General features: G+C 37.1%; 1 protein-coding gene and 1 long non-coding RNA gene across 2 annotated transcripts in view; one reads left to right on the forward strand and one right to left on the reverse strand.

Annotated features, from left to right (window-relative positions):
- Positions 1 to 27,003, reverse strand: part of LOC128384063 (uncharacterized) — a 111,380-nt gene that overhangs the window by 3,857 nt on the left and 80,520 nt on the right. Inside the window, exons 12-14 of the mRNA XM_053343640.1 lie at positions 24,257 to 24,364; positions 11,708 to 11,845; positions 11,392 to 11,448 (exon numbers count right to left, since the gene is read on the reverse strand). Coding sequence (XP_053199615.1) covers positions 11,392 to 11,448; positions 11,708 to 11,845; positions 24,257 to 24,364 — 303 coding nt within the window. The remainder of the gene's footprint in view (positions 1 to 11,391; positions 11,449 to 11,707; positions 11,846 to 24,256; positions 24,365 to 27,003) is intronic.
- On the forward strand, positions 10,569 to 25,074 carry LOC128384213 (uncharacterized). Its single transcript, XR_008324088.1, has 3 exons — positions 10,569 to 10,636; positions 11,656 to 11,785; positions 25,015 to 25,074. It is a non-coding gene; the product is annotated as an uncharacterized LOC128384213 (long non-coding RNA).

Genomic DNA, 27,003 nt, shown 5'->3' on the forward strand with positions numbered 1-27,003 from the left:
TAGAGACCATCAGGACCTCTGACTGTCTTTGTAGGTTCACCAGAGAGGAGGTTTCCCTCACTGTCCAGCCAGAGCACCTCAGGCTGTGGATGCCAGCCTTTAGACACACACTGTAACACCACTCTGTGAATTCCTGCCAAACTGATGACAGGTGAGGACACAGCATCTGATCCTGAGGGGGAAAAACCTTTTTTACACAGCAGTAAACAAAACAATCACCAAATAAATAAATAAGTAATAATAAAAATATCCCCAAATATAAAGGAACAACTGTAAAGCTAATTTAATAATTTAATAATTTAAATTTATGTGTTCTGTGTCTGATGATCATATCTTATTGTTGCCAATGATGAAAGTGGGAAATTCAAAAACATTTGTAGCTATGAACACTTTGTTGTGGCTTGACCAACTAATAAACAGACCTTTGACTCATTGAAAAAAATGTTTGTGGACCTTTTAGATTTGTATTTGAGGAACACTGCTACAGTGGTTACACTCTGCTGATTTATGAGAGTACAGCTAACAGACTAACTATAGCCACTGTTTGGAGCAATAGATGCTTTTCATGGCAGATGTTTTGACATTTTGGTTATAAAAATAACCCAGCAGTTTTAAGAGTGTAGACCATGTTGTCCATTCATTCACAATGTCATTTGTTATGCTGAATGACAGCAGCATTTCTGGTCCATGTTTTAACTAGTTTATAACATTTAATCATGCAATTCATATTCATTTGTTGTATTAATAGCAGATATTATCATTTTTAACTATTTTATGGCATTATAATGTATTTCAAGCTACATTATCTGTATACTGTAGACATTTTAAACATCTTATCCGTTTTTTCCTATACAGTTTTTAACTTAAAAATTAATTCTGGTGCTGACTCTGATAATTGTTCATATGATAATAATTGTTGTAACTATATAACAATATAACAAGAACACCAATATTTTATATCAAAATACAAATGCTTTTTTAGTCATAGAAAGTGCAAGACTGTAAGTGTTTCTAAAAATTTGTTGCGTAAATGACACATCAAATACGTAATATTCAAAATAAAATAACATATAGAACGATGTGATTCATGAGAAATGAATGATATTTATTCTAAGGTATATTCAAATCACAACAAAAATGACTTATTGGCTTTATTCTTGAGTATTACTATTATAAGGATGTAGGTAACACTCCAGCACATGCAGGAGCCCCCCTAAAGGTCTGATCCTAGAATCGCCCCTGCTTTTAGGGAACTGTACATTTTTTTTCTACTTTGAAAACCTCAAACATCTTTGACCCATATTTATATACTACTATTACCTACCAGCTGATCTCTATTTAAATTGTGGTTAAAGGACTGTGGTTATACTCTTCCTTTCTGATGAATAATAGCTGAAAGCTGTGATGATTGATTCTACCTTCTGCATTATAAACACGTATAATATATAAAAAAATGTTTCCACTTACCAACAATAAGCTCAATGAAAGATTCTTTATTGATGTGTGGTATGTAGCATTTGTATTTTCCCCCATCAGAAAGTTTTACTTTAGAGAGTTTCAGTGAAATGTCTCCTTGCTTCAGCCTGTCGATGGACAGTGATGTTCGCCCCTTATAGGATGGATGTTTAGCTTCCATGACTTCCTGACCAGCACGGCACACATGGACAAATATGGAGCTTAAGTCAGGTCTTGTCCACTCCACTATCAGGGCAGCAACATCCTTTGCAGGTTGCAGTTGACATGGCAAAATGATGTCACCACCAACTGTTGCCACGATTGGCTGGGATGAACCAATTAACTGGGACTGACCTGGAGAGAAACACAAATGTTCATTCCTGCAATAAGAGCTAGAAAATTAAATCTGTTCATCTCTTTTAGACTATGTTCATTTAAAATCAATGAGAGGTATAGTGGCTGACAAACATCCATGTATTAAAAAGGTTTTCATGTTTTTCATCAATATAATATGAAAATACTTTTTTTGTTGGCCACTTTATAGACTTGACTAAAAAAAATCCAAAATGTTTGGTACATAGCCATCTGTCCTCATAAGAAAACCATTTTCCTCTAGTGCCACCACGAGGTCCACACGTAGTTTTCAATGAAATGTCTAAGTCACTGTTGGACTGACGTCTACAAATTTTGGTACAGATATTCGCATTTCATTGAGGATAAAATATAATAACTTTGGTGATAACTTTTCATCTACACAATCATAAAGTCAAAATGAACCTGAGTCCATGTTAGTGTTTAAGTTACCTCTACATGAGTGTGTTAACAGAAGATGGAGAACCAAAACACAGAAGATTTTGAGCGGAGATTGAAGGGCCAGTCTGTTCATCTGGTGAGGCATCCTGCAGTTCTGAAATTTGGAAAGAGGTCAGTGATACAATGAATGGAAACTTTATAATAAACTTCATAATAAGGTGCTTTATTTTTGGCTTTATCAAAAATATCAAGTAATTCCCGAGTAGGCTTAGGGGAAAAAAATATACAAATGTATATGACAAAATAAAAAATAAAGAGCCAAGAACCACTCGTGGAGAGCTTCAGAAAGACCTGTAATTAGCAGGTACAATTGTTTCAAAGAAAACAATAAGTAGTGCACTCAACCCCCATGGCCTGTATACACAGTCACCATGCAAGACTCCATTGCTGAAGAAAAAGCATGTTGAAGTACGTGTAAAGTTTGCTGCACAACATTAAGCAGGCCTGTGAAATGCTGGGAGAATATAGTCTGGTCAGATGAGATCAAAATTTAACTCTGTGGATGCCATAATACACACCATGTTTGGAGGTCAAATGGCACTGCACATCACCCCAAAAACGCTATACCAACAGTGAAGTTTGGAGGTGGGAACATCAGGTGGGGGGCTGTTTTTCAGCATACGGTACTTGTAAACTTCATAAAATTTAAGGAAGGATGAATGGAAAAATGTACCGAGACATTATTGATAAAAATCTGCTGCCATCGACCAGCATGATGAAGATGAAATGAGGGTGGACATTTCAGCAAGACAATGATCCTAACCAAGGAAACTCTCAATTGCTTTCAGAGAAAGAAAATAGATTAGAATGGCATTCACCTGACTTGAATCCAATAGAAAAATCTATGGAAAGAACTAAAGATCAGAGTTCATAGAAGAGGCCCACAGAACCTTCAAGATTTGAAGACTGCTTGTGTGGAAGAATGAACCAAAATCACACCTGAGCAATGCATGCGACTAGTTTCTCCATACAGGAGGCGTCTTGAAGCTGTCACTTTTGTACGAAGTATTAAATAAATTTCACTAAGTGTTTTCAATACCTTTTCCTTGTGTCATTCCATTTTATTACACTTAACTTAATTCCTTACTTATTTTGGTGTCTTTGTATGTTTGGATTACTTGGATTGTAACTGACATCTGGTGAAAATTTTAGAAATATCTTTACTGAGAAAATTGGTGATGTGTTCAATACTTATTTTACCAGCTGTATATGTATGTATACAGTCATAGCCAAAATATTGGCACCTCTGCACTTTTGTCCAATAATGCACCACGTCTACCAGAATTATTGCAATTACAAAAGTCAAACCTGATAAAATTCCACACAGAACTCAAAAAATGGACTGGACAATTATTGGCACCCTCAGCTTAATATTTGGTAGCACACCCTGTGGAAAAAAATAACGGAAATTAATCACTTCCTGTAAACATGAGCAAGTTTCTTAAACCTCTCTACTGGAATTTTGGATCACTCTTCTTTTGCAAATGGCCTTTTGTCTTTCAGATTTTAAAGACGCCGTCTCCCAACTGCTGTTTTGAGATCTCTGCAAAGGTGTGCTGGCCATTTCAGAACTCTCCAGCACTTTGTCTTTAACCATTTATGAGTGCTTTTTGACATGTGTTTTGGGTCACTGTCCTGGTGGAAGACCCATGACCTACATTGTGCCCCAAAATTCTTTAGTAGTCATCAGATTTCATGATGCCACTCACACAGTCAAGGCCTCCGGTGCCAGAAGCAGCAAAGTAACCCAAAAACATCCGTGAATCTAAACCATGTTTGTTCTTTCCTATGAAGGCCTAATTTAATTGTCTGTAAACAGTACCATGATGTACTTTACCAAAAATCTCCATGTTGGTCTCATCTGTCCATAGTACGTTCTCCCAGAAGGTTTTTGTCTTCGTTGTGTAAGTTTTGGCAACCTCAAGTCTGGCTTTTTCTGTCTTTGTGTCAGCAGTGGTCCCCTATCATTGCGTCAAGTGTAGGGGTGCTAATATATTTGGCAGTATAGACTGTGTGTATATACTGTATATATAAAATAAAGTCTCCATGCGGGTGGACTACACATGAAAAAAACAAAAATAACGACCATCTTCATCATCATGACATATAGACCCTTCTTATTGATACTCTGTTTGACCTTCACTGGCAAAATGCTTAATTCTTACATATATAAAAATAAAACTTACAAATAATGGCAACATGTCCATTAATGTAGTTAAATGTTCACTTCTGTCAGTGCAGATAAACCTATAGAAAGTTCTGTAGCCGTCCATGAAAGTTAATCTATATATTGAGAAATGTACATGTATATTTTCACTTTTGTTTCCAGCATGATTAAAACTGTTTCTTACTGAATATCCAAATCTTATTGAGGCCAGTCTGAATGCTCACCCACTGCTACTGTAAATTAAGTGAGACAGAGTTTTAAAATACAAGTAAGATGAAACATGTACAAAAGGCTAAATTAAATTCAGAGGACTTACCTGCTGCAAGACGTGTCGGCCATTTCGTTAGACTGCACAGGTAACGTCTGTAACTCATTGATAGAATCCTGACCTGGCTTATCAGCTGCTGATTTTTTATGCATTGGATTGAGTGTCTACTTCAATCAAGGCAGTAACAGCAGACTTCACTTCTCTTGGACTTCCAAGTTGGCCATTTAGTGTTTTACTTGCTATTGTATTGTTTTAAATGTGGAACAATAGCAACAAAATTACCATAAGCATAATAAGGGCAAGGCAAGGCAGCTTTATTTATATAGCACATTTCATACCCAGGGGCAACTCAAAGTGCTTTACAAAAACACAAACATTCATCAGCAAGAAAAAGAAACAAAAAACATCAAAACATACAATTTGAAAAATAAAAATAAAACACAATAATAGTAAAAATTGGAAACATTAACCCTTTGTAGGTCACACCGAGACCTACCATGACAGCATAAAACATGGATTTCTTTTCTCATTGACCCCAAATTTGATGTTGTACAGACCTCATTCAGATCTCATTTGTTCAAAACTTTTTTAAAAACATGTGACTCATTCTGTTCGTGTACAAGATGAAAAAATTAAACTCAACTTCAAAAATGTGATTTGTGTTATTCTTCATTTATACACTAGCACAGCCTGTATCTATAGCAACCATAACACAATGTGATGGTCTTTTTGTGCATTACATACCTCATACAAGCGGTAAAGATTGCCTAAAAAGTTAAATGGGTTAAATAGGTTTAGTTTTTGACCAGATATTATGACACAAAGTAACCTCTACCACACGGTTCAGCAGACCTACAAAGGGTTAAAACAAACAATTAAAAACAAAGAAAACCCCACTAATAATAAAAAATAAAAACAAAGTACAGAAAAAGAGAAAAAGAGAAAAATAAAACAAAAACCACACCAGAATAGAGCATAAAATATAAGTTTGCAGTATAAGTATATAAAGTGCAGTGGTGGGTCCTGAAAGCAGAATTTGTGATGTATCTCAGGGCTGACTGATACAGGGGATCAGGTTTTGAAGGTGAAGCAAACCTGTAAATGGTATCACCAAAATCAGCCTGTGACAGAAAAAGGCCAACAGCTACATGCTTTCTTGAAGCACTGGATAAACATGACATGAGCCTGTACAGTTTTTAAAGTATATATATTTATTAGAGAGAGACAGGAAACTGGAGACATAGAGGGGGAAATGACACGCAGGATAGGACTGCTCAGCACAGGATTTGAACCAGAGTCGCTTGTAGTGTGGACTGTAGCCTCAACACATGGGGCGGGTGCTCTACCAACTGAGCTAAACAGCGCCACAGAGAATGTAGGCTTGACTGCGAGTCTATAACTCAAAGACCTCAAACCACAGCAAGAGGAAGTTCTGAACTGCATTATATTTAAGCTGCATTCAGTCTGACGCTCAGACAGTCCGCAGCAAGACAGCATGGAGGTCACAGCTCTCTGCTTCAGACTGTGTGAGTACTTACTTGTCATGGCTTCTTCTCTTTTATAAGTTTTAGTCTTATACATCAAACCACCTCCGTCTGATGTACAACTGTGTTCCTTTGTTTTTCCAGTGATGCTTCAAATCATTCAGCTGGGGACACAAAGTCAGAAAGGTGGTAAGTAACAATTCCAAAATCCAAGATATATTCTTTTAATTTGTTATTGCTTTCTTTTTTTGAACAATTCAATCATCAACTCTATCTAAACCAAAGAAAGGTGGATACACCTACAATCATTTGTTTTGATCCAGTTCTTGATGTTTCATTTGGGACACTTTTAAAATAATAATTTCCTCTCAGTTTCAGATGCAGTTTTTCTTCGTATCACTCCAAACAGACAGCAGCACTTTCAATTAGCCTCTGTTTCTCTCAACTGTGATGGAATTGATGATTCAATTCAGTTTAGAGGAATTAGGACTAATGAGAAGTTTACGCCAGCATGTCAAATTAAGAGGACACCAACAGGGCCCTTCTGCACCTTTGCTAGAGCCTATCCTGGAGACAGTGGAGAATACTGTTGTGAGACTGATGGAGGAGAGAGAAGTAACAGCATCAGCATCACTGTCACTGGTACAGTATGTTCATTGTGTTTCTAAAACCACATTTATTTCATGTTCAAGGTGATCAGGTTCACTGTAAATTTGGTAGATTTGATCAAATGTATATGTTTACAGAATCATAGAAAATGTGTGAGGGAAGATTATACATGAGCAATGAGCCATCGTAGACGCCCCATGTTGCCAATATACTCAATGAATGAGAAGACAGCTCAGCACTGTCATTTAACATCCATGTGAGGTCAGGGTCGAACCAGAACCTTTCTATGTTTAAAAGTATGTGTAAGAACTGTAACAGTTTACATGTAACATATTTCTAACTTCTTTTCAATATGTTGTATCAGCTGGTTCTGTGATCCTGGAGAGTCCTGTTCAGCCTGTGATGGAGGGAGACGATGTGATTCTGCGCTGCAGAAACAAGAAAAACTTCACCAACCTCCGAGCTGATTTCTACAAAGATGGAGTCCTCATGCGGAGCAGTCCTGTAGCAGAGATGACCATTAACAGTGTTTCCAAGTCTGATGGAGGACTCTACAGGTGCAGCATCTCTGATGGTGGAACATCACCAGAGAGCTGGTTGGCTGTCAGAGGTGAGACACAAGAGTGTTACAGAACAAAATAAAGATGATTTCTTTCCTGGTTGTATGGCCAGAGTACATGCAGATTATACATGATGATGGTAACCCTGCTTATAAGAAGTGCAGTTGTTTGACATTCAATAGAAACTTAAATACAAGTTTGCTTGAAAAAGTAGTTTAGTTTTTGTGATTTGTTCCTTTTTCCCAATTTTATACTTTTACTGCAATAGTGTACATATAAGATATTTTTAATATTTTTTCAATATGTTGTATTATATCAGCTGGTTCTGTGATCCTGGAGAGTCCTGTTCGTTCTGTGAAGGAGGGAGACAATGTGACTCTGCGCTGCAGAAACAAGAAAGACTCCACCAACCTCCGAGCTGATTTCTACAAAGATGGAGTCTTCATGCAGAGCAGTCCTGTAGCAGAGATGACCATTAACAGTGTTTCCAAGTCTGATGAAGGACTCTACAGGTGCAGCATCTCTGATGTGGGAACATCACCAGAGAGCTGGTTGGCTGTCAGAGGTGAGACATAAAAGTCTTATCTTACTAAATGAAGATTTGAAGAAATGAACATTTTCTCTATTTGTATGGCCAGAATTAATATAGATTATACATGATGATATGAGAAGTGGTAGAAACTTGAGGGAATGTGCCTACTAATTTAGAAAAAAGTATCTTGCCTAAATTATGATCTCATCAGTATGTGAGAATAAAGAACATAGATATATGACAATGACTAGAGCTCTGGGGTCCGTGGGCACCCCAGTTAGTAGGATAACGGTTAAATAAATGTTTAATGTATCACATGTTCCTTGTATTGTTGTAACGTGAAAACGTCTCTTTTTTTTCTTATATTCTTCGCATGTCACAAAGAAACTCAGAGCTCTTCTTCAGACGACACCTCCCATCACACCTGTCATATTTACCTCGTCTTAAGGGCTGTGTTCACCATTGTGATGGTGGTTCTGCTGCTGCTGCTGGTGGGACTACTTCACTGTGGAAAACTCAAAGTTGCATAGAAAAAAGTGAAATCCACTCACTATCTAGTAAGATTGAAGATTGTCCGCTGCGTATCGACCTGTGTGCCTTCATGATGGAGTTTTGTTTATTTTCATGTCATTTCTCATATGTATACTTGTGTTGTAGACTCATGTTTATCAGTTGGTAGTATTGACTAATTTTTGAAGAGGCAATCGTAATAAAGCAGCTTGTGCACCAGAAGGTTTTATAAGCACGTACATTCATGCTTTTTATTTTAGAACTGCAAAATAGCGACATAAGCTGTTAGAGTTTCTTCCCATGCCTGTATATTTGTATGTTGGCTGTTGAGGTTAAAGTCAAAAGTTGAAAACCACAGAGGCAGACGTGTTTTCATTAAAAGATGCGTCATCAGTCTTCATCTATGTTGTTATTTTAGATGCTGCAGATACGGGTGATCATTTGAGTTTCTAAGACAAATGCACATAATGTAAAGAAACATACAGAGTAAGACAATAAGTCTGGGTATAAACTAAGGTATTAAATATTCACACCAGATTCACACAGAGCAGCAGGTTACACTATGCAATAAAATGTATTGCTTTGCAGTCTGTCTGTCTGCAATGCTGGTTATATTAAAAAGGAGAAATAAAACAAAAGTATCTCAAATGGCACCGATTAAGAAGTTTCTCCAGGTACTGATGGACCAATTTAGGAATTTTACAAATAATTTGCTAATGAACTGGCTTCTTTTTTGAGTGTAGAAAAAGACAAACCACCATGACTCAAGGGTTGATGACTTTATTATGTGAAAATTGATTATTTATTTACATTATATTTCTGTATCTAGATAAAAAACACACTGTTACACTTTACATGAGGTAAAACTGTTTTAAATAAAAGGAAATTATAGTTTTGAGTAATACAATAATTATTTTCACAGATAATAATAAAAGGTGCTGAAAGAATCTTAAACAGCATACATTTTATTGTGAACAATACAAACCAAACAATAAGAAGCTCTTCACTGAAGCAGACATAAATTCTCCCACACTGATTCTTCTCACAGGTTTTACTCTGTTCACCCTTCAGATCTCAGGATGAGATGTTGCCTCATCAATGAAGTTATTGTTAATTAAGGCATCCACATACACAGTAAATTAATCAAAATAAAAACACAAGGAGAAAAATAATGATGTTTAATTTGATATTTATGAAATATTTAAAATTATTATTATTTCTTAAAGTTCTCATCCCAAATGAATAATGCTTTTCCTGATGTATAATTTGGTGTTTTACTATTCACATTCAGCATTTTAGTGTTTTAAATGGCATTAAAAACTGGTTGGTAAACAGGGAGACTATTGTAGTTTAGACGAATGATTGATTGCAGCAATGAGATGATTATTATACTTCAGTGGTTCTCACAATCTGTTCATGACAGTTCATGAGCTCAACGAGGAATTTGTCTCCTTCGGCCCAAAGATTCAGGTCATTCCATCTCAGGTGAGAGGGAGGAGAATGGAAACCACAAACATTGGCCCATATCTGTAAAATCCAAAGTTCACAGATTCCACAACAATCATCATTTAAGTTAGGTAAGAAAGAAAGAAAGAACATAAATTAATAAATCAAAGACTTACATAGATATTCTCCTCAGCTTTGAGTTTAATTGACTTCTCAAATGTGTACATGATGGGGTCTTCATCGTTGAGCTTCACTCGTAACTTCCAGCCTTCCAGTTTCAGGTCCTGCAGGAGAGAAATTGGACACAAGAAGGAGGATGAAGGAAAAACAAACAAGTTAATGTTACAGTGTTAAATCCATGAGTGTGTGACATTTAAAGTGTTGACATGAAAACAAGAGAAAGTATATTCTGAGGTAAATACTGTAGAGGGTCGTTAGCTTGGCTTTAATGGTCCATTTAAAATAATCCTGGATACACTTCATCAATGTAGAGCTACTAAACCTAACAGTACATGTTCTCATGTTTATACACATCACCCATCACCTCTTTAGACTTGTTGGTGAGAAGGAGATATTTTCCATTTGGGTCGATCTCCACAAAGACTGGATTTTGTGTCTGTGTCTGTGGGAGACAACACACACACACACACACACACACACACACACACACACAAACGCATGCACACAGACACACATTCAGCATTTAGCATTATAAATAGAAACCCTTTTCTCATGGTTGGTGATAAAAGTTGGTAAACAGGGACAATATTGTAGTTTAAAAGGAGCAAAATAGTGACTGTAAGATAAATTAAAACACTGTGTGTCAGCTGGGCTGATTATTATACTTCAGTGGTTGTTATGATGTCTCCATGACAGTTGATGAGCTCAACGAGGAGTTTGTCTCCTTTGGCCCAACGCTGCAGGTCCTTCCATGTCAGGTTAGAGGGAGGAAAATGGATAGAACCTGGGCCCCATATCTGTAAAATCCAAAGTTCACAGATTATAACAACAATCATCATCATTTAAGTTAAGAGAGAAAGAAAAAACAAAGAAATGAGAAGAAAGAAAGAAAGAAAGAAAGAACATAAATGAATAAATCAAAGACTTACAGTGACACTCTTCTCAGCTCTGAGCTTAAATGACTCAAATGTGAACATGATGGGGTTTTCATCGTTGAGCTTCACTCGTAACCTCCAGCCTTCCAGTTTCAGGTCCTGCAGGAGAGAAATTGGACACAAGAAGGAGGATGAAGGAAAAACAAACAAGTTAATGTTACAGTGTTAAATCCATGAGTGTGTGACATTTAAAGTGTTGACATGAAAACAAGAGAAAGTAGATTCTGAGGTAAATAGTGTAGAGGGTCGTTAGCTTGGCTTTAATGGTTCATTTAAAATAATCCTGGATACACTTCATAAATGTAGAGCTACTAAACCTAACAGTACATGTTCTCATGTTTATACACAGTTCATCCACACAAACACCATCACCTCTTTAGACTTGTTGGTGAGACGGAGATAGTTTCTATCTGGGTCGATGTCCACAAAGACCTCTGTTGAGTTTTTGCCAGCTGGGTTGGTGTCATTATGTTGGCTTGCCCCTTGTGTCTGTGGGAGACAACACACACACACACACACACACACACACACACACACACACACACACACACACACACACACACACACACACACACAAACGTGTACACACAGACACACATTCAGCATTTAGCATCACAAATAGAAACTCTATTCTCACAGTTGGTGATAAAAGTTGGTGAACAGGGAGAAAACTGTAGTTTAATAAGAGCAAAAAAGTGACTGTAAGATAAACTAAAACACTGTGTGGCAGCTGGGCTGATTATTATACTTCAATGGTTTTCACGATCTCTTCATCACAGTTGATGAGCTCAACGAGGAGTTTGTCTCCTTTGGTCCAACGATTCAGGTCCATCCATGTCAGGTGAAAGGGACCAGGAAAAGGGGGAGTACAACCTGAGGCCCATATCTGTAAAATACAAAGTTCACAGATTATAACAACAATCATCATCATTTAATTTAAGAGAGAAAGAAAAAACAAATAAATGAAGAAAGAAAGAAAGAAAGAAAGAAAGGAAGAACATAAATTAATAAATCAAAGACTCACAATGACACTCTCCTCAGCTTTGAGTTTAATTGACTCCTCAAATGTGAACATGATGGGGTTTTCATCATTGACCTTCATTCGTAACCTCCAGCCTTCCAGTTTCAGATCCTGCAGGAGAGAAATTGGACACAAGAAGGAGGATGAAGGAAAAACAAACAAGTTAATGTTACAGTGTTAAATCCATGAGCGTGTGACATTTAAAATGTTGACATGAAAACAAGAGAAAGTAGATTCTGAGGTAAATACTGTAGAGGGTCGTTAGCTTGGCTTTAATGGTCCATTTAAAATAATCCTGGATACACTTCATAAATGTAGAGCAACTAAACCTAACAGTACATGTTCTCATGTTTATACACAGTTCATCCACACAAACACCATCACCTCTTTAGACTCAGTGGTGAGACGGAGATATTTTCCATCTGGGTCGACCTCCACTAAGACCTCTGAGTTTTTGCCAGCCGGGTTGGTATCGTTATGTTGGCTTGCCACTGGTCTCTGTGGGAGAGAAAACACACACACACAAACACACAGATTATTCATTCAGGTGAGTTGAAATTTACATGTGTAATCAATATTGTTGTGTTTTTAAGGATGTTGAGGATAACCATCAGACTATGGAGCAGACGGTCCTGGGAGTCTTTGCCATAAAGAAAGAAGGTGCAGAACCAACAGAAAAGCTGGAAGATGTTGGAATAAGTGCTTCATGACCTTGGTAATGTTGCAAATGCACTGGTCATTTTATTTGGTCTCATGTACTCACTGGGCTTGAGCTCCCCAACAAACCTGAAGTACACATTTCAGGTTCTGCAAATCTTGTGATGGAACTAGATGGTAACAACCTCTCAAGAAAGACCCAAGTGTTAAAAAACAAACTATGTCCTGTCCTATCCATGATCTTGTTTTGTCTTCTCCTGCCCTTTTGTGACTTTCTACAATTTAATCACACACTTCCATCCATCCCCCCTTACACATTTAGTATTTGCAAGCTCCCTGCTTCTTGTGAAGAAGTTTTAATTTTATTTCTTTATGGAAACATTTAAGTTGCTCTTGATTGCAAATGTATTTTTTCCTCTTTTCTGTTTTTTCCACCTTGTTCTGTTCTGACACTGCTGGACTTACTGTTTGCATCTCCTCATCTGTTTCTGCTACATTGAGAGGCTGCCCTTCAGCATCATCACTAAGGTTCTTATTTACTCCTCCTTCAGTTTCATCTGGTCTTCTCCTGGTCTCTGTGTAAAAACAAAGGCAGTGATATTATAGAATAAAAGATGTTCATCTCAGGAAGTTTGATGTTAGTCTAACGTGACATACAAGAACTCTGATAATAAGACTGTAAGTACTCCATGAATCAAAATATTAAAATAAAAGATCCTGTGAGAGGCACTACCATTCACTTGTGACTTACTGATTATGTTTTGTCTCCATTTCCACCCAAAAAAGAAAACTGCAACAATAAACACGATGCAAACAACCAAACTAACAGCCAAACCGATGATGACAGGAGATGAACTGGACTGGACCTTTAAGAAATCATCTGCAAATGATACAACACACAGAATAACAACAATTTATACAACACTGAACCTCAGCTATTTGAAAGTAAAACCAACATGTGAGAATAAAATTGTATCTTTTACCTGCAACAGTAATGTATGCCTCTCTAATCTGGTTGATCTTGTTCTGTTGGACTCTACAGGTGATGCTGTTGCTGAGTCTCTTCTCCACAGTTACTCTGCTGCTGACAGTATAGAGACCATCAGGACCTCTGACTGTCTTTGTAGTTTCAGCAGAGAGGAAGTTTCCCTCACTGTCCAGCCAGAGCACCTCAGGCTGTGGATGCCAGCCTTTAGACTCACACTGTAACACTGCTCCTCTGTCTCTGTCAATACCTGCTAAACTGATGACAGGCGAGGAGACTGCATCTGATGCTGTGGGGAAAAAACACAGGAGTAAACAAAACAATCACCATAGGAATAATTAATATAGAACCCTAAATATAAAGGAAAAACTGTAAAGCTAATTTAATATGATAAAACATGTTGTCTGTGTCTAGTGTGACGACTATGTTTTTGGTTTGGTTGCTGTTTTTTCTTTGTTTTGCGGGATCCAGGGCAGGGCAGAGGTTCGTTATTTGCTTCATTGAACCACACCAGGGCCCGGTGTGGTTCTGTATAAAGCTGGCTGTTCATTGGCACTGCAGAGCGGCTGTTTTGTTTTTGTTTGCTGATACACATCCACACATCCATTCATGTCTACACAACTGAATACTGATTTCCATATTTCTTCTTATTTTACATTTATGTAAATAAATATTTTCCCGTAAACTGTATACTCATCTGGTCTCCCATATTTGCTGCAGCCTATGATCCGGGCTGTGACACTAATGATTAGTTTCATAAGTCCTTAACCGTGGCTCTTATTGGGCCATAAATCAAAGACGGTTTAGAGCGCTGATGGGTTGTCACATATCTGACTGTTGCCAATGAAGAAGTTGGAAATTCAAAGACATTTGTAGCCATGAACACTGGCTGCTCAGTCCTGTTACACTAAAGAGGTTGCACTCTAATAAATATGCTTTATGAGATTTATGAGAGTACAGCTAACAGACTATAGCCATTGTTTGGAGCAATAGCTGCTTTTCATGGCAGGTGTTTTGACCTGTCAACAGGAAAAGCACAGGTGGAATTATTGATACTTTTGTGCACATCGTTCTAAATGTACTATTAATAATATGTATTATTATTATTAGGGCCCGAGCGCTGACCAGCGCAAAGCCCTATTATATCTGTAAACTGACATGCATGGGGGGCGAGAGCCCGTTCACCGCTGCTTGCAGCTTTAATTATTATTATATTAATTAATTATCTTTTCAATACACATTTTAGATCTCAGTTGGTTTTAACTATCTTTTAAATAATATATGATAATATAATAATAATCTTGATTAATGTCCACAAATATTATTAATATTATATTACTTTCATAGATTTTAGCCTTGTTTTTGTCCCGGGAAGACTAGACAATTCACTGACGATTTTACTTATATCCTCAACATTTAGATAACTCAATGACATCCTAGGTGAATGTTAAGACCATCGGATATTTTTTAACATTTTTGCACTTTTTCCAGTGCAGTGTTTGTAAAAATAATATTTTTTTTAAAGATTGGCGTTGTACCGATGATGCATTATGCATTCTGGATAGTTATATTTCTCAGAGTCCAAACATAAATATAGAACCATGTGATTATTGGAGATTGATATAATGGATATAACGTTGTGTTATATTGAATGACCTTTTCGAAGGTATATTCATTACCATAGTATTATTAATATAAGGACATAGGTAACACGCCTTTTAGGGAACTGTACTTGCTGTTTTGGGTTTTGCTACTTTGAAAACCTTGAACATCCATTTACTGAGCTGTGGTCTATTTAAACTTCATTAAAACTGGTTTGAGGAATGTGGTTTTACTCATTTCTGAAGAATAATGGCTGAAAGCTGTGTTAATTCTACCAACATTCTTTTCTGCATAGACGTCACCAATCTGCACTATAAACACATACAATGTAAAAAAAAAAAATCAACTTACCAACAACAAGCTCAACAAAAGATTCTTTATTGAAGTCTGGAATGAAGCATCTGTATTTTCCCTCATCAGAAAGTTTCACTTTAGAGAGTTTCAGTGAAATGTCTCCCTGCTTCAGCCCGTTGATGGGCACTGATGTTCGCCCCTTATAGGATTGATGTTTAGCACTTATGAGTTCCTGACCAGCACGGCACACATGGACGTCTCTGGGGCTCAAGTCAGGTCTCATCCACTCCACTATCAGGGCAAAAACATCCTTTGCAGGTTGCAGTTGACATGGCAAAATGACGTCACCACCAACTGTTGCCACGATTGGCTGAGATGAACCAATTAACTGGGACTGACCTGGAGAGAAAAACAAATATTAATTCCTGCTATAAGAGCTAGAAAATTAAATCTGTTCATGTATTTTACACCATTTTCATTTAAAAACAATCAGTGTAGTGTCTGCCATCCATAGGACAGTTTTCTAACAAGTAAACCTCCATGTATCAAAAGGTTTTCACGCTTTTCATTGATGGTAAAGATGGTAATATTTAGTACATGGCCATCTGTCCGCATATAATGAATCTTACCAAGTTTGGTGACTGATTTTTCCTCTGGTAACTTCATAAGGTTCACATTTATAGTTTTGAAAGAAACTGTTGGATGGATTGCTTCAAAATTTGGTAGAGATATTCATGCTTCACTGAGGATAAATTGTAATAACTTTGGTGATAACTTTTCATCTACACAATGATAAAGTGAAAATGAACCTGAGTCCATGTTAGCGTTTAAGTTACCTCGACAACAGTGTTTCAGGAGAAGATGGAGAACCAAAACACACAAGATTTTGAGCGGAGATTGGAGCGACAGTCTGTTCATCTGGTGAAGCATCCTGTAGTTTGGAAAGAGGTCAGTGATACAATAAATGGAAACATGTTTTAGATTTGTATTGGGTGTTCTATTCCTGAGTAGGCTTTAAAAAATGTTTTGTGGATTTGGCTAACCCAATTTTGCAGAAATACATATATATATATATATATATATATACATATTCTATTTTTTTTTATATCTATATAAATATATATACATGCGTGTATGCGTGTATATATATACACACATACTCTTCTTATTGAGCCTCTGTTTGAATTCAGACCCTTCCTGGCAAGATGCTTAATTCCTACTCATATAAAAGTAAAACTGGCAACATGTCCATTAATGGAGTTACATTTTCACTTCTGTCAGTGCAGATAAATCTATAGAAAGTTCTGCAGCCGTCCAAGCATATATGCAATCTCCTCTATGTATTGAGAAATGAATGATACACTTTCACTTTTGTTTCCAGCACGGTTTAGACTGAATCTACATATTTTGGCGATGCTGGACTTGTCTCATCTTTTAGCCTTCATTATAATCCTCTTCTACAAAATCCATATCCAAATCTGATTGAATGTAGGGTTGCAAAGGGGTGGAAAATTTCCGGTAAATTTCCGGAAAGTTTCCGGTAAATTTCCATGGGAAGTTAAGCTGGGGAATTTTGGAAATTTTGACGATGAAAAAAGTTACACAATGTCGCTTGATGTGCCTGAGCTGTTGAAGTTATATTAAATTATACAATAATTTATAATTTAATATTAAAAAAACAACTAAATGTTATTATTCTTAATGGTTTCACACACAACTCTGAAAAAATACAACAATGTGTCTGTGAATCTACACATCCCTGAGGGGGATGTGTCCAATGTATCCTGGTGGAGATACAACTCATAAAATCCAAAATATACAAGATGTTTTTAAAACTATTAGTTATTGTTATTTACTTAGGTACAAATGATATAACTAGTAACATCAAAGTTCCACTCCTGTCTGTTAAAGTGATATTTACTGTATAAATTGTGGTTTATTTGGTTTTGACCAGTTTTATTTTTTCCACCATAAGGCTAAATATAGCACTTACATATAAAAATATCCCTAAATATATGACCATATAATGTCATCATAACTACAGGCTCAAAAGTCTGGCTTCAAGTTGTGTGCTCTGGGCTCAAAAGTGTGGTCCAGAACTGTAGAGATCATCTGTGCATGTGATGGAGGAATGCACAGTGCATGTAGGGGGCGTGGTCTCAGATAGCATAGATATTCAACTGTACTGCATGATATCTGGTTGTTTTAGTCAGGATTATGCTAAAATATTATTTTACACAACTATATTTAAGTTCCCTAATAAGAACATACCTTCAGTTTAGTAAATTCCCGGTTTATTCCCGTTTATTCCCGTTAATTCCCATTAATTCCCGTTAATTCCTGTTAATTCCCATGGAAAGTTTCCAAGTTTGAAAATTCCCGGAATTTTGCAACCCTAATTGAATGTCATAATAATGATGAATTACAATCACGACATTTGAAATACGTTTCATGTGTCGTTACAGTTTCTCTCACACAAAGGTTTTAAAACATACTTAATAGTCAGAGTATTACTGAATACAGACCCACTGCTGTAAGATGAAACATGTAGAAAAGGCTCAATTAAATTCAGAAGACTTACCTGCTGCGAGATGTGTCGGCCATTTCATTACACTGCACATAGTTATAGTCTGTAAATCACTGACAGGCTTATCAGTTGTACTTCAACCAAGATAGTAACAGCCATGCTTTACTTCTTTAACGTCCGAGTTTGGCCATCCAGTTTTTTTTCTCTTATTTACTCTTTGATTTGACAGGCTCATACTCTTCTCTTAATAAATATGATAATTATTCCATGACATACAATAACATGAAAGAGTTCAGTGACCAACCATGAGTAACTTTTCAAAACGTACCCTAACCACTGTCAGTTGATGCAGATTTAACTGACATTTTAATGCCATAGTTTTACACACTTACGTTTACCTTATTAAAGTATTTGAATTTACTGAATGTTTTTACATTTACATTAGAGAATACTGATCAGATTGCTTTCTAGGTTTTTTGCTGCAATGATGTGCAGGGACTCTTCGGGTGGGAGGGGCCAAAAAAAGTTTTGAAAAAGAACATCTTCACTGTCCACAGGGTAAAGGTTACAATATTTTTGGGGATATCTGAACCAATCAGAAAGCCATAGATGGTTTACCCCTCTTGACTGAGAGTCTATAACTCAAAGACCTCAAACCACAGCAAGAGGAAGTTCAGACCTACATTATATTTAAGCTGCATTCAGTCTGACGCTCAGATGGTCTGCAGCAAGACAGCATGGAGGTTACAGCTCTCTGCTTCCGACTGTGTGAGTACTCACTTGCAGGGTTATTATAGGTTTGAAATTTTCATTAGTTTTTATTTTAATTTAGTTTTTCAGTTCGCTTTTCTATTTCAGTTCCGTTTTAGTTAGTTTAACAAGTGGTTAAGTAGTTTTAGTTTAGTTTTCATTTGGTTTTAATCTTAGTTTTTCAGGTATTAAGAGGAAGGTCTTGATTAGTAGAGGGCTGAAAAGGACGAAATAATGCTTGACATTGAGGTAAAATTTGCTGTGTTTGTGGTCTCAGTACTGGTACTAGCCTGTTATTTCAAGAAGTCAAACTGAACAGAATACAGTAAAAATTGATTTTAGTTGACTGAATTATTTTTTCACTGCTAGTTTTAGTCTTAGTTTTAGTTAACTATAATAACCCTGCTCACTTCATCACAGCGTCATGGTTTCCTCTCTTTTTAAAAGTTTTAGTTCTGCACATGTAAGCATCTCTGTCTGTTGTACAACTCTGTTCCTTTGTTTATTCAGTGATGCTTCAAATCATTCAGCTGGGGACACAAAGTCAGAAAGGTGGTAAGTAACTAATACGAAATCCAAGAGATACTGCTTTAATTTGTTGTTTCATTGTTTGCAACAATCTTTAATCTAAAATCTAAAATCCCCATTGTTTCTGTTGTAAGGTGGATACACCTACAATCAAATGTTTTGATCCAGTTCTGGACGTTTCATTTGGGACACTTTTTAAAAAGTAATTTCCTCTCAGTTTCAGATGCAGTTTTTCTTCGTATCACTCCAAACAGACAGCAGCACTTTAAATACAACTCAGTTTCTTTTGACTGTGATGGCATTGATGACTCAATTCAGTTGAGAGGAATTAGGACTAATGAGAACTTCACACCAGCATGTCAAATTAAGAGGAAACCAACAGGGTCCTTCTGCACCTTTGCTAGAGCCTTTCCTGGAGACAGTGGAGAATACTGGTGTGAGACTGATGGAGGAGAGAGAAGCAACAGCATCAGCATCACTGTCACTGGTACAGTATGTTCATTGTGTTTCTAATACCACAATATATCCATTTTGAACTAAGTATCTGTTTCACACCCAATATGTCTTGTAAGAGACTGGAATTCATTCTATAATGTATAAAGTTGTTAGTTCTCAAATCAGCATTTTCAAGAAGATCAGGTTCACTGTAAATTTGGTGGATTTTATCAAATGCATATATTTACAGAATCATAGAAAATGTGTGAGAGAAGATTATGAGCAATGAGCCATCATCGTAAATGCCCCATGTTGACAGCTCAGCACTGTCAATTAACATTTTATTACCATTCATGTGAGGTCAGGGTCAAATCAGAACCTTTCTGTGTTCAAAAGTATGTGTCTGTGGTAAAATCTAAAATCATTTTTTCAATTACAATACAAAATTACAAATTAACTATGGGGTATGTGTACATCCCTGCCTACTGATTGGAGAAGGGGTATTGACTGACTTTTTCAGTTTTCTACTGTATTACTGTAACAGTTTACATATAAAATATTTCTAACTTATTTTCATTATGCTATTCAGGTGGTTCTGTGATCCTGGAGAGTCCTGTTCATCCTGTGATGAAGGGAGACGATGTGACTCTGCGCTGCAGAGACAAGAAAAACTCCACCAACCTCCGAGCTGATTTCTACAAAGATGGAGTCCTCATGCGGAGCAGTCCTGTAGCAGAGATGACCATTAACAGTGTTTCCAAGTCTGATGAAGGACTCTACAGGTGCAGCATCTCTGATGGTGGAACATCACCAGAGAGTTGGTTGGCTGTCAGAGGTGAGACACAGGAGTGTTAGAATTCATGTAGATTATACATAATGATGGTAATTCTTGTCATGAGAAGTGCAATTTGACATTCAGTGGACACATAAATAAAAGTTTGCTTGAAAAAGTATTTTAGTTTTTGTGATTTGTTTCCCTTTTTCCCAATTTTCTACTGATACTGCAATAGTGTACATATAACATATTCATAACATTTTCTCAATATGTTGTATCAGCTGGTTCTGTGATCCTGGAGAGTCCTGTTCATCCTGTGATGGAGGGAGACGATGTGACTCTGCGCTGCAGAGACAAGGAAAACTCCACCAACCTCCGAGCTGATTTCTACAAAGATGGAGTCCTCATGCGGAGCAGTCCTGTAGCAGAGATGACCATTAACAGTGTTTCCAAGTCTGACGAAGGACTCCACAGGTGCAGCATCTCTGGTGGCGGTACATCACCAGAGAGCTGGTTGGCTGTCAGAGGTGAGACATAAGAGTATTATATATAACAAAATGAAGATGACATTTTTCCTAGTTGTATAAATGTTTTTATCTTGAGTAAATTATGACTTCAGAAGTATATGAGAATAAAGAACAGAGAGATATGACAAAGACTAGACCTCTGGAGTCCGTGGGTACCCCAGTTAGTAGGATAACGGTTAAAAAAATGTTTAATGTATCACATGTTCCTTGTATTGTTGTAACGTGAAAATGTCTCTTTTTTTTCTTATATTCTTCGCATGTCACAAAGAAAGTCAGAGCTCCTCTTCAGACGACACCTCCCATCACACCTGTCATATTTACCTCGTCTTAAGGGCTGTGTTCACCATTGTGATGGTGGTTCTGCTGCTGCTGCTGGTGGGACTACTTCACTGTGGAAAACTCAAAGTTGCATAGAAAAAAGTGAAATCCACTCACTATCTTGTAAGATTGAAGATTGTCCGCTGCGTATCGACCTGTGTGCCTTCATGATGGAGTTTTGTTTATTAGGGCCCGAGCACTGACCAGTGCGAAGCCCTATCATATCTGTAAATCGACATGCATGGGGGGGCGAGGGCCCGTTCACCGCTGCTTGCAGCTTTAATTTTTATTTCATTTCTCATATGTATACTTCTTATCATGTTTATCAGTTGGTAGTATTGACTAATTTTGGTGAGGCAGTTGCAATACAGCAGCTTGTACACCACAACATTTTATAAGCACGTACATTCATGCTTTTTATTTTAGAACTGCAACATAGCGACATAAGCTGTTAGAGTTTCTTCCCATGTAGGTATATTTGTATGTTGGCTGTTGAGGTTAAAGTCAAAAGTTGAAAACCACAGAGGCAGACGTGTTTTCATTAAAAAATGTGTCATCAGTCTTCATCTATGTTGTTATTTTAGATGCTGCAGATACGGTGAGTATAAACTAAGGTATTAAATATTCACACCAGATTCACACAGATTAGCAGGTTACACTATGCAATTAAATGTATTGCTTGCAGTCTGTCTGCAATGCTGTTTATATTAAAATACAATAAACATATAATAATAAAGGTGCATACTGATGGTACAGGTTAATACAGCATGTGCAAAAAGAGTGTACTGTGCAAACTTGCCATGTTCAAAGTATTATGTGTATAGCAGCAGCTATACAGAGAGGGAGTTTTCTGAACTTCTGGCAAGATGGAGATGAAGGCCATGAAGAGATACATCCAGAGCTCTTTGTGGACAAGAAGGAGTCTACTCTACTCCCTACCAAGGTGAGATCCCTTTTAAGAATAGGTGTCCTCTCCCTTTAATCCCTTTTGCATTTTAACTGTTGCAAAGAGCCACGATCTTCACCAAACTTGACCTCAGAAATGCTTACCATCTGGTCAGGATTTGTTGAGAACTATCAGTCGATCAATCAATCAATCAATCTTTATTCATATAGCGCCAAATCACAACAAAGTCATCTCAAGGCACTTTCCACATAGGTTCTAAACCGAACTCTTCAGGTTTTAACTTTAAAGAGACCCAACATTCCCACATGAGCAAGCACTTGGCAACAGTGGCAAGAAAAAACTCCCTTTTAACAGGAAGAAACCTCAGAACCAGACTCAGAGTGGGCGGCCATCTGCCTCGACCGGTTAGGGTAAACTGCCTTTTGGACTTAATGATGCTCCAGCAGTTTTTCACGCTCTTATTAAAAGTGCATGAAACCATTTTGTGTTCTTGTACTTCGATGATATCTTGATTTTTTTTAAAGTCTGGGCAGAATCACATCCAAAATGTCCACTGGGTTCTCCAGAGGCTCTTGGAGAATCATCAAAGCTGAGAAATGGGGTTCTATATTTCAAGAAGTGTTGTTCCTCGGCCTTATTGTGACAGCTGAGAGTTCAGAGATGGATTCCTCTGAGGTCAGTGCAGTCTCTGTATAAACACAGTCAGTCCTGTAGCATGGTGTAGAGCAACAAAGTCTATACTTTCAATTTGTTGGCATAATTCCATGTCTATAAAAAATAGCACAAAGATGGAAAACACTCTTAATACTTAACCCTAACCCCATATAATAAACTACTGTTTGGTGTTAAAAAAAATAAGATGCTTCCAAACTGAAAAACAAAAAACTAGAAAAAATTCAAAGCAAAGACTTTCTGACCAGACATGAAGTCTGACCATCTTTATGTTGGTTGCGTGATAAACCTCTCACACTTGAGGAAATTAAGAATGCAATTAATCCTCTGAAAAAAACAACAAATCTCCAGGTACTGATGGACCAATATAGGAATTTTACAAATAATCTGCTAATGAACTGGCCTTTTTTAAGTGTAGAAAAAGACAAACCACCATGACTCAAGGGTTGATGACTTTATTATGTTAAAATTGATTATTTATTTACATTATATTTTTGTATCTAGATAAAAAACACACTGTTACACTTTACATGAGGTAAAACTGTTTCAAATAAAAGTAAATTATTGTTTTGAGTAATACAATAATTATTTTCACAGATAATAATAAACAGTCATGAAAGAATCTTAAACAGCATATATTTTATTGTGAACAATACAAACCAAACAATAAGAAGCTCTTCACTGTAGCAGACATAAACTCTCTCACTGATTCTTCTCACAGGTTTTACTCCCACCACTCACCCTTCAGATCTCAGGATGAGATGTTGCCTCATCAGTGAAGAGTTATTGTTAATTAAGATATCCACATACACAGTAAATTAATCAAAATAAAAACACAATGTTCATGAAAAATTTAAAATTATTATTATTTCTTAAAGTTCTCATCCCAAATGAATAATGTTTTTCCTGATGTATAATTTTGGTGTTTTACTATTCACATTCAGCATATTAGTGTTTTAAATGGCATTAAAAACTGGTTGGTAAACAGGGAGACTATTGTAGTTTAGAAGAATCAAAAATGAAGTGACTAAGATAAATTAAAACACTGTGTGGCAGCTGGACTGATTATTATACTTCAGTGGTTTTCACAATCTTTTCATTACAGTTGATGAGCTCAACGAGGAGTTTGTCTCCTTCGGCCCAAAGATTCAGGTCCTCCCATCTCAGGTGAGAGGGAGGAGAATGGAAACCACAACCATCGGCCCATATCTGTAAAATCCAAAGTTTACAGATTTCACAACAATCATCATTTAAGTAAGAAAGAAAGAAAGAACATAAATTAATAAATCAAAGACTTACATAGACATTCTCCTCAGCTTTGAGTTTGATTGACTTCTCAAATGTGTACATGATGGGGTTTTCATGGTTGAGCTTCACTCGTAACTTCCATCCTTCCAGTTTCAGGTCCTGCAGGAGAGAAATTGGACACAAGAAGGAGGATGAAGGAAAAACAAACAAGTTAATGTTACAGTGTTAAATCCATGAGTGTGTGACATTTAAAGTGTTGACATGAAAACAAGAGAAAGTAGATTCCGAGGTAAATACTGTAGAGGGTCGTTAGCTTGGCTTTAATGGTCCATTTAAAATAATCCTGGATACACTTCATCAATGTAGAGCTACTAAACCTAACAGTACATGTTCTCATGTTTATACACAGTTCATCCACACAAACACCATCACCTCTTTAGACTCATTGGTGAGAAGGAGATATTTTCCATTTGGGTCGATCTCCACAAAGACTGGATTTTGTGTCTGTGTCTGTGGGAGACAACACACACACACACACACACACACACACACACACACAAACGCATGCACACAGACACACATTCAGCATTTAGCATTATAAATAGAAACTCTTTTCTCATGGTTGGTGCTAAAAGTTGGTAAACAGGGAGAATATTGTAGTTTAAAAGGAGCAAAAAAGTGACTGTAAGATAAACTAAAACATTGTGTGTCAGCTGGACTGATTATTATACTTGAGTGGTTGTTACGATCTCTCCATCACAGTTGATGAGCTCAACGAGGAGTTTGTCTCCTTTGGTCCAACGATTCAGGTCCTTCCATTGCAGGTTAGAGGGAAGAGGATAATGGGGAGTACAACCATGGGCCCATATCTGTAAAATACAAAGTTCACTGATTATAACAACAATCATCATCATTTAATTTAAGAGAGAAAGAAAAAACAAAGAAATGAAGAAAGAAAGAAAGAAAGAAAGAAAGAAAGAAAGAACATAAATGAATAAATCAAAGACTTACAGTGACACTCTTCTCAGCTCTGAGCTTAAATGACTCAAATATGTACATGATGGGGTCTTCATCGTTGAGCTTCACTCGTAACTTCCAGCCTTCCAGTTTCAGGTCCTGCAGGAGAGAAATTGGGCACAAGAAGGAGGATGAAGGAAAAACAAACAAGTTAATGTTACAGTGTTAAATCCATGAGTGTGTGACATTTAAAGTGTTGACATGAAAACAAGAGAAAGTAGATTCTGAGGTAAATACTGTAGAGGGTCGTTAGCTTGGCTTTAATGGTCCATTTAAAATAATCCTGGATACACTTCATCAATGTAGAGCTACTAAACCTAACAGTACATGTTCTCATGTTTATACACAGTTCATCCACACAAACACCATCACCTCTTTAGACTCGTTGGTGAGACGGAGATGTTTTCCATTTGGGTCGACCTCCACAAAGACCTCTGATGAGTTTGTGCCAGCTGGGTTGGTGTCATTATGTTGTCTTGCCCCTTGTGTCTGTGGGAGACAACACACACACACACACACACACACACACACACACACACACACACACACACACACACACACACACACACACACACACACAAACGCGTGCACACAGACATACATTCAGAATTTAACATCATAAACAGAAACTCTTTTCTAAAAGTTGGTAAACAGGGAGAATATTGTAGTTTAAAAAGAGCAAAAAAGTGACTGTAAGATAAACTAAAACACTGTGTATCGGGCGGAGTTTAGCTAAGTGGGAAGAGCACCCGCCACATGTGTAGAGGCTACAGTCCTTGCTGCAGGCGACCCTGGTTCGAATCCCGCACCGAACGGTCCTATCCTGCGTGTCATTGACCCCCTCTCTGCCTCCTGTTTCCTGTCTCTCTCTACGAACCTGTATAATAAAGGCAAAAAGCCCCAAAAATATATACTAAAAAAAAAACACTGTGTGTCAGCTGGGCTGATTATTATACTTCAATGGTTTTCACGATCTCTTCATGACACTTGATGAGCTCAATGAGGAGTTTGTCTCCTTTGGTCCAACGATTCAGGTCCTTCCATGTCAGGATAGAGGGACTAGGAAAAGGGGGAGCACATCCTGAGGCCCATATCTGTAAAATACAAAGTTCACAGATTATAACAACAATCATCATCATTTAATTTAAGAGAGACAGAAATGAGAAAAAAAAAGAAAGAAAGAAAAAAAGAACATAAATGTATAAATCAAAGACTTACATAGACTCTGTCCTCAGCTTTGAGTTTAATTGACTGATCAAATGTGTACATGATGGGGTTTTGGTCATTGACCTTCATTCGTAACTTCCATCCTTCCAGTTTCAGGTCCTGCAGGAGAGAAATTGGACACAAGAAGGAGGATGAAGGAAAAACAAACAAGTTAATGTTACAGTGTTAAATCCATGAGTGTGTGACATTTAAAGTGTTGACATGAAAACAAGAGAAAGTAGATTCTGAGGTAAATACTGTAGAGGGTCGTTAGCTTGGCTTTAATGGTCCATTTAAAATAATCCTGGATACACTTCATCAATGTAGAGCTACTGTACATGTAGTACAGTACATGTTCTCATGTTTATACACAGTTCATCCACACAAACACCATCACCTCTTTAGACTTGTTGGTGAGACGGACATATTTTCCATTTGGGCCGACCTTCACAAAGACCTCTGTTGAGTTTTTTCCAGCCAGGTTGGTGTCATTATGTTGGCTTACATTTGGCCTCTGTGGGAGAGAAAACACACACACAAACAGACGCACACACACAGATTATTCATTCAGGTGA

The sequence above is a fragment of the Scomber japonicus genome, chromosome 22 (assembly GCF_027409825.1).
Source record: "Scomber japonicus isolate fScoJap1 chromosome 22, fScoJap1.pri, whole genome shotgun sequence".
NCBI lineage: Eukaryota > Metazoa > Chordata > Actinopteri > Scombriformes > Scombridae > Scomber > Scomber japonicus.